The 12,404-nt window shown below is 40.8% G+C and overlaps 1 protein-coding gene across 1 annotated transcript in view; it reads left to right on the plus strand.

Annotated features, from left to right (window-relative positions):
• ARNTL (aryl hydrocarbon receptor nuclear translocator like) overlaps positions 1 to 12,404 on the plus strand; it is a 67,731-nt gene that overhangs the window by 26,061 nt on the left and 29,266 nt on the right. The window contains exons 4-11 of the mRNA XM_048487037.1: positions 963 to 983; positions 5,635 to 5,673; positions 6,227 to 6,268; positions 8,227 to 8,384; positions 9,133 to 9,212; positions 10,733 to 10,825; positions 11,540 to 11,657; positions 11,751 to 11,900. Of these exons, the coding sequence (XP_048342994.1) occupies positions 963 to 983; positions 5,635 to 5,673; positions 6,227 to 6,268; positions 8,227 to 8,384; positions 9,133 to 9,212; positions 10,733 to 10,825; positions 11,540 to 11,657; positions 11,751 to 11,900 (701 nt within the window). The remainder of the gene's footprint in view (positions 1 to 962; positions 984 to 5,634; positions 5,674 to 6,226; positions 6,269 to 8,226; positions 8,385 to 9,132; positions 9,213 to 10,732; positions 10,826 to 11,539; positions 11,658 to 11,750; positions 11,901 to 12,404) is intronic.

Genomic DNA, 12,404 nt, shown 5'->3' on the forward strand with positions numbered 1-12,404 from the left:
AATATGACCCTTCCAATATTTTTCTTCATATTGCAGGATTACTTTACTTATTCTGTGGGTTGGATGCTAGATCATGCTAGCGGAAGGCAGTGGTAGATTTTTCCTGCTTTCTCCCAGTAGCTTGCTGTGAGACCTGAAGAACTGATGCCAGAGAAGTTGATGAACCAAAATCTAAGCAAAATGGGTGCTGCAGTGAGGAGGAAGAAGCAGTTGAAATTCCCCCTTCTGTTTCTTGTATCAGCAAAACCTCTACTGCAGGTGGAAGGCCTCTTTCTCTAGCAGAAAAGAAGCATGGGATCCAACCCTATGTTTTTTTAGTAGAAGTGGAAAGTCTTACTTAACTTGTAAAAAGTGGCATGATGGACTATTAACCCATGGTAATCACAAATATAACATCCTTGTTTGGAGAGAGTTGGGTTTCAGGTAAAAATGAACACACTTTGCACATAACTTGCTTGTTTGGTGAAAATTATTGCGATTCTCCCTCCTCCCTCCACATTTGCCTTTATTAGGAAAAAATGTGTGACTGTTTATTAATATGCTAAAATGAAAATAAAATGCATTTCTTCATTCTCTGTTCTAGACATATTTTGAAATCAGAATTGTCTATTCAAATTACACATTTTAAATGTCATTACATTGGAAAATGTAGAATGCAAATACAATCACCAGCACTCTAAAGCTGGGGATGGATGCTGCTGCTTGTCTGATTCCACTTAGTGGTAAACCTGTTACTGTATAGTATGTGAGAAAGCCATGCTTCCTCTTAACAAGTTTGAGTGTCAAGTCAGATAAATTGAATCATGCTGTAGATATCATTAGGACAAGTTATCATTAGGACAACCCTGAGATATTTGTCAAAAAGACAGGGTAACAGTATACTTGATCAGTAGAATTTAAAATGTATAATGAACCATTGTCTTTCCTTTGTAAATACAGCATAATATTTTCTCTCTTTTCAGACTTGATGGCTTTTCTTTTGAGTAAGTACAAAAATTGGGATAAAAAATTCTATTAAAGTGCTTGACTATATACAAACAACTCAAGAGATCATGCTTCAGTTTATTAAATGCTATTTGATTAGTTAATGGACGGGCAGCCCCATCCAAAGGACCGAGCATCTGGGCATGGCACCATGGCCTCTCCGCCCTGCCATTCCCAAGCGGTCTTTCCAGCGGCGCGGGGAGGCAAAAAACACAAAAAAGCCTCCCTGCCGCTAGAAAACCCCCATTGGGCTTAAAGGACTTGTGCCACTAAAAGGGTGGTATAAATCCTAAAGCCTGGCCGACAGTGTTGATGAGACAGTGGCCAGGTGAAAGCTGACTAGTGTTGGGTTCTCCCCTGACCATGCCTCCAGACTGCCCCCACTTCACCAGCGGCAGGGGCACAGGAATGCTGGTGCAGTGCTGTGCGCTATGTTCGAGTGCCAAGGAGGGCTGGGCAGCCACCCACCATGGATGTGGCCTGGGCACAGTGTGCAGCCCTGTGATGCCTCCAGCAGCAGACACCCCCGCCCCCTTGGTTGGGGCTGTAAAGGGCATAAACAGATAAAATACATTTTTAAAGTACTTGGGAAAATATGCTTAAAAGTTATGCAATTACTTTAAGCAAATACTGTAAAATATTGTGCATCCTGCTGTTTCAAATCTGCCTCACATTATAGTAGTGAACAATCTCAACGTTGAAAATAGGCTTCCACAGATATGGAAGCTGTAATTGTTGGAAATCCCTGGAGTTCAGCAGTCCAAGTTATATCCAGAGAGTTCTGAGTACAGTCATGAACATGGAGCCCTTACACCTCTTAATTTCCTCTTTCTTTTGGAGTGGGGGGAGGGGTATAAGTTCCTACACATCACTTCCAACACATCCGTTTGATGGTAGAGAGAGGAGTTGAGTGTTCATATCACCTTTGGCAGAGGTATGCAAAGATATCTTTGTTAACAGTTTCTCTTAATTTTACCATAATCTTGTAGAATATTGTCTCAAGTTCATGAACTTCCTAGAGTTAACTGTTTGGACATTGTGTGAATAGATAGTTGAATTTGATGGGCCTTTGCTTTGAACCAGTATGGTGGTTCTTATGTTCTTTATCATGTAGGTTAGTTTTAGAGAATAGTTGGATATTTTAATTAGTTGTATTAAATCCTAGGGTTATTTTTCACCAGTTGAAGGGGTAGGTTGGATTTTTTTTTATCATTTTTCACACTTGCAAACATGCCACACACTGCAGATCCACTCCATCCCAAATGTTTCACATGTACTTTTTGTTCCTGAGAGTTCTTGGTTTCCAAAAGTAGTGTCCTGGGAGTTCAGTGGTCAAGTATAAGTGGTCCAACTAGTCTAGCATCCTTTATCACACACTGACCATCCAACTGTCCTGGAGAGCCAACAAATAAGGTGTAGAGGTAGAGGCCTTTCCCTAATGTTTGCTCCTAGCAGTAGGTATTATAGTTTACTGCCTCTGTATAGGAGGTTTCCCTTCACCCACTATGGCTGAAGCCAGTGATTCTTGTTATACAAGAATCTGGCTAATCCCCTTTTAAAGCCATCCATGCTGTGGCCATCATTACATCCACTGGCAGTGAGTTCCACAACTTAACTACTTGTAAAGAAGTATTTCCTTGTTTCTGACCTGAATCTATTGCCCATCAGTTTTATTGAGTGTCCTGAGCGGTAATATTATGGGGAAGAGAGAAATAGTTTTCTCTGCCTTTTTTATCCCATGCAAAATGTCATAAGTGATCTTTTTTTCTACCTTATATGTCCTAGACTCTTTAGTTTTTCCACACAGAAAAGGTGCTCCACTACGTGAACCAACTTGGTTGCCCTCTTCTGTGCCTCTTCCAGCTCTGCAATACCAATTTGATATGCAATGACCAGAATTATATGCAGGATTCCAAATGTGGGCACACCATTATTCCCAATAAAGGGCTGTTTAATCTTTTGTTGCTGGCAGTAGCTGGAAGGGAGGTGAGGGAAAGTTCCATTGTGCTGGGAGAAGTCCTCCTTAGAGAAATCACTTTTGAGTCCTACCAGTTGTATTGGGGGTGGGGGGTGGGGGTGCTTTAAAGAAACCTCAAATTTTCACGTTTCCAGTTGCCATATTTTTCTGTAGTGTTTCCTTCTAATGTTATTTCAACCCCTGAAGAACTTTGTAGGGGAAGGGTAGCAATAAAAACTTCATAAGTCTCTACATATTGTAGTCACTTTGATTTATCATAAGATGACTCATTAAGACACCTTATGCATGGTCACATCCCTTCAGACCTGTGGAAAGCTCATGCTGAAAGTCATGGGATCCATGTTAACAAAGGACTTCACAGCCCAGGGGGCTTTATGAGGAGGGAGAGTTGTCAAAATTGGCACATCTTCATCGTTGGATGATAGCATTTCTGTTAGTGCAGGAGACTGTTGGTGTTGTTGCAAGAGGTTTCACTGGGCAGTGTCAGTGTGTTCCTCTCTTTACTGCAACCTACTTGGGTATATGGCTATTTGTCCATGTAGATCTGGTGATTGCCAGCATCAGCTTTTCAGAGATGGTTGCTGGGAGGAGGGAGAAGAAAGTGAGTGCCTTCTCCTTTTTTCTTTTTTGGCTCCAACCTGCTGTCTTTTGTTTGGTATCCCGCAATTCTGTGGTGTGGAATTGTTTAAGATGATGGAGAAATTGCAAATTATGAGGACAGAAGCTGGGGAACTTTTTAGAAGTTGCAATGAGAAAAACACACCCCAAAACACACCAAAGGGTGTGTTTTTCTCATTGCAACTTTTAGAAGTTGCAATGAGAAAAACACACCCTTTCTTTCACCTCTCAGGGGCTTGAGCACTTTGATGCATTTCCATGCAGACTTTCATTTCCCACCTTCATTTAAATGAATGGCAGCTGATCTCAGCATTCTATGTCTCTAAACATTACTTAGTCTTCATCAGACCATTTTGGTTCTCCAGCCACTCCTCCTTTCTTTGTATTAGTTTACAGTCATATTTGCTTCCATCTCTAGGGAGTCTTCCAAGGATGTATTTTGAAAACTTCATTTCCTATGTGTGACCTGGTTTTGCGGTTTCTGTGATTGGCATAGTCCTCTCAGTTCAGTATTAGATATAGTGATAAATGAACACTTATGAAATGAGGAAATTTGAGGGTGAATAGATTCCTGTCTTCTTCCACACACTGGAGAATCACCGTAGTGTTCCCTGAGGAAAAGCTTAAGAGTTCCTTCTCTTTTCTTTGACTGTGGGTCAATGAATGTATCTTCAGCAGTGGTTTGCTTTTTTTCTGTATTTCTGTTTTGAATACAAAGAAATAAAAATAACAAGGCAGGTTACATAACCAACATTTACATATAGAGGGACATTGATAATATAAACTCAAAAATTAACCTCAAAATCTCAGTATTGTCTCCCCAAATCCATCCTAAAAGTTACTTAAGTAGACTGAGAAGAGTGCTTAAGTTGCACTGTACGCTAGGTTGTCCTATCATCAATGAACTCTTAACACTATTCAAAGTGAAGAAGTAAAAATAATACCTGCCTCGGGCTCTTTTTCATCTGTTTTTCTTCTTCTTGAAAAATTAACTGATGCAGTTAATAATTTTTGACAGAATACATGCCGTGTGATGTGCAGTGCAAAAAAGAAGAGGTGAATGAATTAATTCTACATTGGCCCCTTAAAAAGTAAAAGTGGCCAATGTAGAATTAATTCATTCACCTTTTTTGCACTGCACACCACACGGCATGTATTCTGTCAAAAATTATTAACTGCATCAGTTAATTTCTCACATGTACTCTAGATGTAAAACTGGGATAACTGGCTGCCACATCTCCAAAGTGGAGACTGTTCCCTTCAGTTCTTTCTCTCCGACACCAAGGACTCAGGGAGGGAGACGTTAATTGGCTGTGGAATCCGTTACCCTGGTTTTATATAAGACATATCTGACAGTGTAGTTCAGTGTGGGGTGCTGACAAAAAGTACTTAGGAAGTCCTGTACATCTAAAATGGTAGGTGAGTTGCTGGAACTTAGGGTTGAATCCTATGTACTATGATCACTGAAGAATTTTCCCACTCCTCTCTTTCCACTGCAGCCTGCTACACTCTTGTAATCCTGTTTGGGGGTGGGATGGGGGTCACTGAACCCATGGAAATAGAAGTCTTGCACAAGTCCATGTCCATCAGCAAAACAAGACAGATTTCAACTTAAGGGTGAAGTTTGGGAGTTGTAGCACACACAGTAATTCAAACTAAAGAAGAGAAATGTTCACTGTTCCCGTCTGTTGAAATTTTTATGCAGTATGTACCTTAATAGCTAGATTAGACATTATGGAAAGGAAATGAGATGTGCAGATGTTGCCATGTGTTGGTTATACTATGTACTTTGACCCTTACTGAATTTTCATTCTGGTCCATTTTCTTTAAGGATCAGTGGATTAAAAATAGCCTGGTTCAGACATGGATTGTGTTTCTGTGTGTGTGTACAAGAGCATTTTAGTGAAGATAGCTGTACCTGGCAAGTCAGTCCTGTTTATTTCTGGAAGTAACTGTTACGTCTGTTTGATTAACTGCTTATGGCTTGAAAAGTGATAAGTATATCACTTTCTTATTCACTTCTACCTATTGACTTTTGTTGTTGTTTTTTCTAGGGAAGGTATGGATACAGACAAAGATGATCAACATGGAAGGTATTTATTGTTTAACTCACTGTATTTCAGAAATAAAAGTGTAAATTCTGCTAGTTCTGAGTGTACTTTGTATAACAGAAGTCTGTGAGAATCCAAGGAATATAAGAGCCAGGATAATCCCAGTAAAGGATCTGATCTTTTATGTGGGAACAATGCTAATCTTGATGAGAAAATACTCAATTGTGAGCCTTCTGAAATTTAAGTGTTTAATGGCTGGAATCCAAAGAACATCATATCCAGTTTTGAATGTCCAAGGGTTTTTAATTTAAGTTTCTTCAACAACAATCCCCTGTGCCACATGACAAATTGGTTTTGAAACTAAAGGATTGTGGGATGTCATTAGGAAGTGTTGCTGAAAGAAAAAAAATTAAAAATCCCACGGGACTTGCACAGGTTTTTGAGCTGTTTGGATTCCCTGTCAGTGCATGTAAAAAACTTAATGCTCTAAACTTAATGTTGCATTAGATTTATATGAATAAATGGAGATATTCTAGAATTGTTATGAAGTTAATTGTTATGAAGGCTTGACTGATGTCATTTTGCTCTTCACTAGGTTGGAGTATACAGATCAGCAAGGTAGAATTAAAAATGCCAGGTAAAATATTTATGATTTTTTTTAAAAAATAATTCAATTAACAGGGACGGGCTGGGTTTTAAATGAGATATGTTCAGCCTTTTTGGATGTGTGCCCAAAATGGAATGTCTTCAGTTTATTTTCATTGGGAAGCTGTAGATTGGATCTAACACTTGTTTTCTGTCAGTGGAATCCTAGGCCCTTTCTGCACTGCAACGGTGAGGGGGGGTGTCGGCATATACAATGCCGACACCCCCTCTAGGACCATTTGCACGGACGGTCCCAGGAGGGCGGCAGGCAGCGGCGCAGCCTTTGCACAGGCTGCGCCATCGCTGAACACTTATTTTGTCTCCTGGCTTCCAGCTCGTCGCAGAGGCCAGGGGACACGCCCCCGCAGGCTGGAGCGACGGCTCTGGAGTCGCAGACCGGTTGGAAGACACTGCTTCTGAAAAACCTCGCTGGGGGAGCGAGGTTTGGAAGCAGCGTCTTCGCGCCGCTCGGGGGTTGCAAGGCTGGCGCTGCTGCCATGCAGCGGTGGCGGCCATGCGAACCCCTCCCCAGGGACGCTATTTTTCGCGTCCCTGGGGCGCTCTTTACCGCCTGTGCGGAAAGGGCCCTAGATCCAATTCAGTGACTTTACACCCATGGGATGTATTTGTATTTTAAATAGAATGCGAGCATTTTGCATCATTTGGTTCTTTCACCTGCATGAAACTAGATATTATAACATATCTGACTTTGCATTCTTCCAGCACAAGTTGTGTTCACTTCTGGCAGCTTCTACTTAAAGGGTGTTGAGCAACCCAGGCTACTTGTCTCTTCTTGCTGTTTCCAACTTTACATGTAGGATAAAGAGACTCAAGGTGTCAGAGAAGGCAGTGATTTTTAGGCTAAATATAAAGTGTAAATATCAATTGAGAGCCATATTTTATACTTATAATAATAATAATAGTAAACCTTTAATAGGCATTAATAAAATACAGAATCGAAAACAAACAAATGGTTCAAAAATCTGAAGTTCAGGGGAGGATCAGCGTACCAGAACCTTTCCCAAGAATTCTGCAACCATCTCCAGTATCACGGGTGAGCTGCTATTTAACAAAAAACAAGCCCAAAGATTAGGAGTAGAATACCTTTACAGAGGAGGGATAATACAATGGAGAGCCATATTACAGAGCAGTTTATTAAGGGACTGTACCACAGCTTTAGAGTACATTAAGACACAGGGTTAATGTTATGCCTGATGACTGTGACAGCTGTTATCCAGGAAACAGGTAAGAAGATGACCGTTCAACTGAGATACATTATATATTCTTTCAATCTCACCATTCCCTGAACCGTCAGTCAACATCCATATGGTCCAGGCCTCTTCCACAGTTTGTGAAAATACAGTTCAGAAGCTGTCAAGACCACTTCAGCATTCCTTCAATATAAAATGTGGCAGAAAATGAGGAGTGACTTCTAACTTGCTAGAAAGGAAGGTGGTATGCTTCATTTTGCTGATGTACCTAAGAAAGTATGGTCTGAACTCACAAAAGCTGAAATGAACATGATTAGTCTTAACAGTGCCACTTGATTTCCATTTTACTTTGCAGCTGGTGAAGTTCTTTCAGAGGTCAATGGTCCCTGGTGTGTGAACTAATATATTAACAGGAATAGGGAATTCTAGACTATATTAATACATCCGGTGCCCTCCATAGCTCCTCTGAAACTTATTTCAAAGGCTATTTCCTACTTCAGATTATATCATGGCTTGTATGTCAACTGCCCTTCCCCCCACATTAGCTGGAACATAATCAAGATCATCAGGTCACCCAGAGTTCTCTTCTTCCTAATTAATTTCAGATCACATCCAAAGCCAGTTAAATGAATGGCTATCTCATAAACAGACCTTTATGCATCCAGTTGAGGTCTTCAATGAATCACTGGGCAACTAGATTTTTATCTTTTATGTTTGTTTTGCTTTCATTCTCATTTAGGGAGGCTCATAGTCAAATTGAAAAAAGACGACGTGATAAAATGAACAGTTTTATTGATGAACTGGCCTCTTTAGTGCCGACTTGCAACGCTATGTCCAGAAAATTAGATAAGCTTACAGTACTGAGAATGGCTGTTCAGCATATGAAGACATTACGTGGTAAGTGTTAAAGGAGCTGTTACTGCTATTAGGGTGAATACTTAATATTTTGAGAGTTCAAAGACCTGTGTGTGAATTACCGAGATAATGGGTTGTATCCTACCACCCCTTCCCTTCCAAGTCTCCTTACAGCGAAGGAATGTCCCATTCTTAGCTAAGTGGATACAACCCAGTATTTTCAAGAGTGGTATAGTAGTTGCAGTGCTGCACTAGGCCAAGTGACACCTAGTTTCAAATTCCTGCTTGTCGTGAAATTCACTGGGCAAACTTGGGCCAGTCATTCTTTCTCAGTGTAACATCCCTTCGAGGGTGGTTGTAAGGACAGAGAAAGGATGTGTTAAACATTTATTGGGCAAATTAAAAAAGAAATACATTGGAATAACTTTCAGCTGTGTCAACATTTCATGCCTTTGGAATATGCTCCATCCTCATCAGACCATGAGGGGACTTCTTTTTCCTTTTTGTAAGGTACAGGGGTCATATTTTTGGACTCTCTTCAGTTTGTGGGTGACATTTTGCTGTTTTTGTGATAGGTATAAGCACCAATTTTACTATTAGACGTAGTGCTGATAATTTATTTATTTATTTATTTGGATTTTTATACCGCCCCATCCCCAAAGGGCTCTGTGATGCATTATTCTGAGCATTAAAACACAGTGGTCTAAGCAGCCTGAAAATGACTGTACACATGAGAATGACATACATTGCATATAACATTATTTAATTTAACTTTCTCCCCCTGTTTAAGGTGCCACAAACCCATATACTGAAGCAAACTACAAACCTGCTTTTCTATCAGATGATGAATTAAAACATCTTATACTTAGGGTATGTGTTAATTTTAAAAGATAACCATAGAAAGTTTCAGGGCAGGTATGAGTGTGTAAATTGTAGAGTGAAGAAAGATTCTTTTATGCACAGAACGATTTCCTTGTATGTGACATTGACCAACAGTTTCTTCAACTTAAAAGGTAGTTATTACAAGGAAAGACCTTACCCTTTTCTAGTTATGGGTCTCTTCTGTATAACTGTCTGTAATAAGCACATATGTTAACAGTACCAGTCTAAGAATTGAATAGGCTTCCCAGTACCATGACTTGGATCCTACAACTGCAAGCACATCAGGACTTGTAAAGACATATCATTCCTACGTTCTCTTCAGTGTCTCCTTGTGACTACTGTAAATCTGGTGCTGGAAATCAGGAGAGTCCTATGGCCAGAATACCATTCGATGGTGGGAGCTGCAATGAATAGGGGAAGAATTGATTGGAATTACTTGTCCCACCTTCCTCTTCTATTGTCAGAGGAAGCATGGCAAAGCAAGCTAGAAAGATAGTCTTACCTGATTCCCTTTCCTTATTCTGTGCTACTTGGCCACTTTCTATATACATTCTGTCAGTCTACAGCACCCGCTTTTCAAAGGTCACGGGGCTGGAGTGGAGTAGGGGATAAAGATCCATAGGTACCTTCCATGATCAAAGCCAACTTAAGTGGAAGGAACAAAGAACCACTTAAGCTGGAGAAAAACTCCTTACACTGGAAGAGGACTTCCAGAACAATGACCACAAAAAAGTAGCTAGATGACTTGTGTTTTGAGGGGTACAAATGTGTTCCTCCAAACTGAAAGATTAGGAATCTTTCTGTTTTTGTCAGAACTGACCATTGATTTGTCTGACTGTTAATCTCTGCCCAGCCATTGCTACTATGAACAATTCCAGCCATGTGGGAGATAATTGGGTGGGGGAAGAGGGGGGCAGGTATCAGAATGCCCTTGCATTAAGGAGAGAAGAATTGGTTTAGATTTAGCCAGCATTTTTGCTCAGTCTTACCCATTTCTCCTCATTATTACATCTCCAGTATATGAATTTTGGCAATGCAGGTCTCATGATTCCCAGCACAGCCCTTTTTCATAATGAAAGGTGACCTCCCATTCCCATTTTTACCAGTGGAAAAGCTGGTTGGATCCAACCAATTGCCCTTATTTTGTGAATTGACCTCTATTTTTCTTCTCCCCCACCCCCCAATCCCCAGATTTTCCATAGCTTTTGAATCTGCTTTTGTGAGGGAAATTAAAAAAATGAATATAAAGCCAAGCATAATTGCCCACTTTAAGTAAACATATTGTAGGTGTCTAAATGTAATCATGTCAGATTAGAAATTTAATGAAGACACCCAGTGAATTCATCTTTGCATTATTCCTACAGTCAAGGTAATCAGGAGTCCAACAGAAGGTAATTTTTATTTATTTTATCACATGCTAACCCAGTTAAGCTCAAATGCAGATTATAATGCATGTTACAAATTTTAAATATATGTAATTAAACAGTTACCTTCTGTCTCCCAATTAGGCAGCAGATGGCTTTCTCTTTGTTGTGGGTTGTGACAGAGGAAAGATACTGTTTGTTTCAGAATCGGTTTTCAAGATTCTCAACTACAGTCAGGTATTTTTCCTGGACAAGTGAATGATAAAAGATCGGATCCTTTTAAGAAGTGTGTTGTTTTGATAAATGGTGAACATAGAAGCTGTGTTTGAACAGACAGCCCATGCCAAAGGGATGTGGGAGGTATAGTGGTGGCTGGGGAAGGTGGTGCAGCAGCATACCCACGATGGCTCCAGTGGGGTTTCAGGTGACATGGGAAGGGGTAAAAACAGAACCCCCTCACAGTTGCCTGAAAAATCACATAAGGAAGACTGACGCATGCTACACTTTTTGGTGGTGCAAGGCGGCTGCCAGCGTAGGAAGTGTTCCTGGGCTGAAAGTCCTTTGAGATCCAACTAAACTTAGCTCCAGGTCCAGAATGATGGTGCAACCTCCTGCAGCACAGGAACAATGTTGTTCCTGTTCAGCAATGCCCTGCCATCGGGGTAAGTCTCTCTGTGCTGCCATCCATGCCACCTTGCATGGCACTGGTGTGACAGGAGCCAGCACACTTCTTTCACTGCTTCCAATGGGGCTTCACATCCTCCCCCTTTGAATTGCACAGTCATTCTTTTCTATTTGATTTTTTGGAGGGTGTGGAGTAAAGTAAAAAATTTTGTTGGATAAAGAGCAGTCTTATTCTGTTGTCAGTTCATTATTTAAAGCACCAGAAAACGCAGTACATACATCTTACACTGTAATAATGTAACTTGTGTTTTATAACTCTCTGAACAGAATGATCTGATTGGTCAAAGTTTGTTTGACTACCTTCATCCTAAGGACATTGCCAAAGTTAAGGAGCAGCTTTCGTCTTCTGATACTGCGCCCCGGGAAAGGCTCATTGATGCAAAAAGTGAGCATGTGAAGTGCTTCTATGATTTGTGCCTTGGTATATGTGCATGTGTACATGAGAATATATTTACCATTTTGCATTTTTTTCATGCAGCTGGGCTTCCAGTTAAGACAGATATAACACCTGGGCCATCACGGCTGTGCTCTGGAGCAAGACGCTCATTCTTTTGTAGGATGAAATGCAATAGACCATCCGTGAAAGTAGAAGACAAAGACTTTTCTTCTACCTGTTCTAAGAAGAAAGGTACCAATAGCATTTCTGTCAATAAAATGTTTATTTAATCTCTAATAAGTTATTGTAAAGATGCAGCTCCATATGTCTGAAAAAAAACCCTGACTTAAGCCATTTCTCAGATTGTTAAATAAATAATATATAAGAGGAGGAAGGAAGGATTGCACCTCTTCCCTACTGCAAACTTCTGACTCATATAACTGTATACTAAACAAGGGCAATGTGAGCCTGGGTATTAACTTCCCCAGTGTTTAAAAGGACTTCGGGGGGGAGGGAAGCTTGGGAAAAAGTTGTCATCCTTGTCACCAGGTATTGCTGGATCCAGTGGCGGAGCTACAAGGGGGAAGGGGGGGCCATGCACCGGGCGCAAGCCTGGGGGGGTGGAAAATCGCCTCCAGGCCCCTCCCCCACTCCCCTTGCAGCGTCCCACTCCCACCCCCCTTCCCACACTTACCTTAGTTCCTTTCCTTTTCCTAGAACTTTTTCAGGCTGAAAAAAAGCCCTGTTCACAGTAGA

The sequence above is a fragment of the Sphaerodactylus townsendi genome, linkage group LG02 (assembly GCF_021028975.2).
Source record: "Sphaerodactylus townsendi isolate TG3544 linkage group LG02, MPM_Stown_v2.3, whole genome shotgun sequence".
Classification (NCBI taxonomy): Eukaryota; Metazoa; Chordata; class Lepidosauria; order Squamata; family Sphaerodactylidae; genus Sphaerodactylus; species Sphaerodactylus townsendi.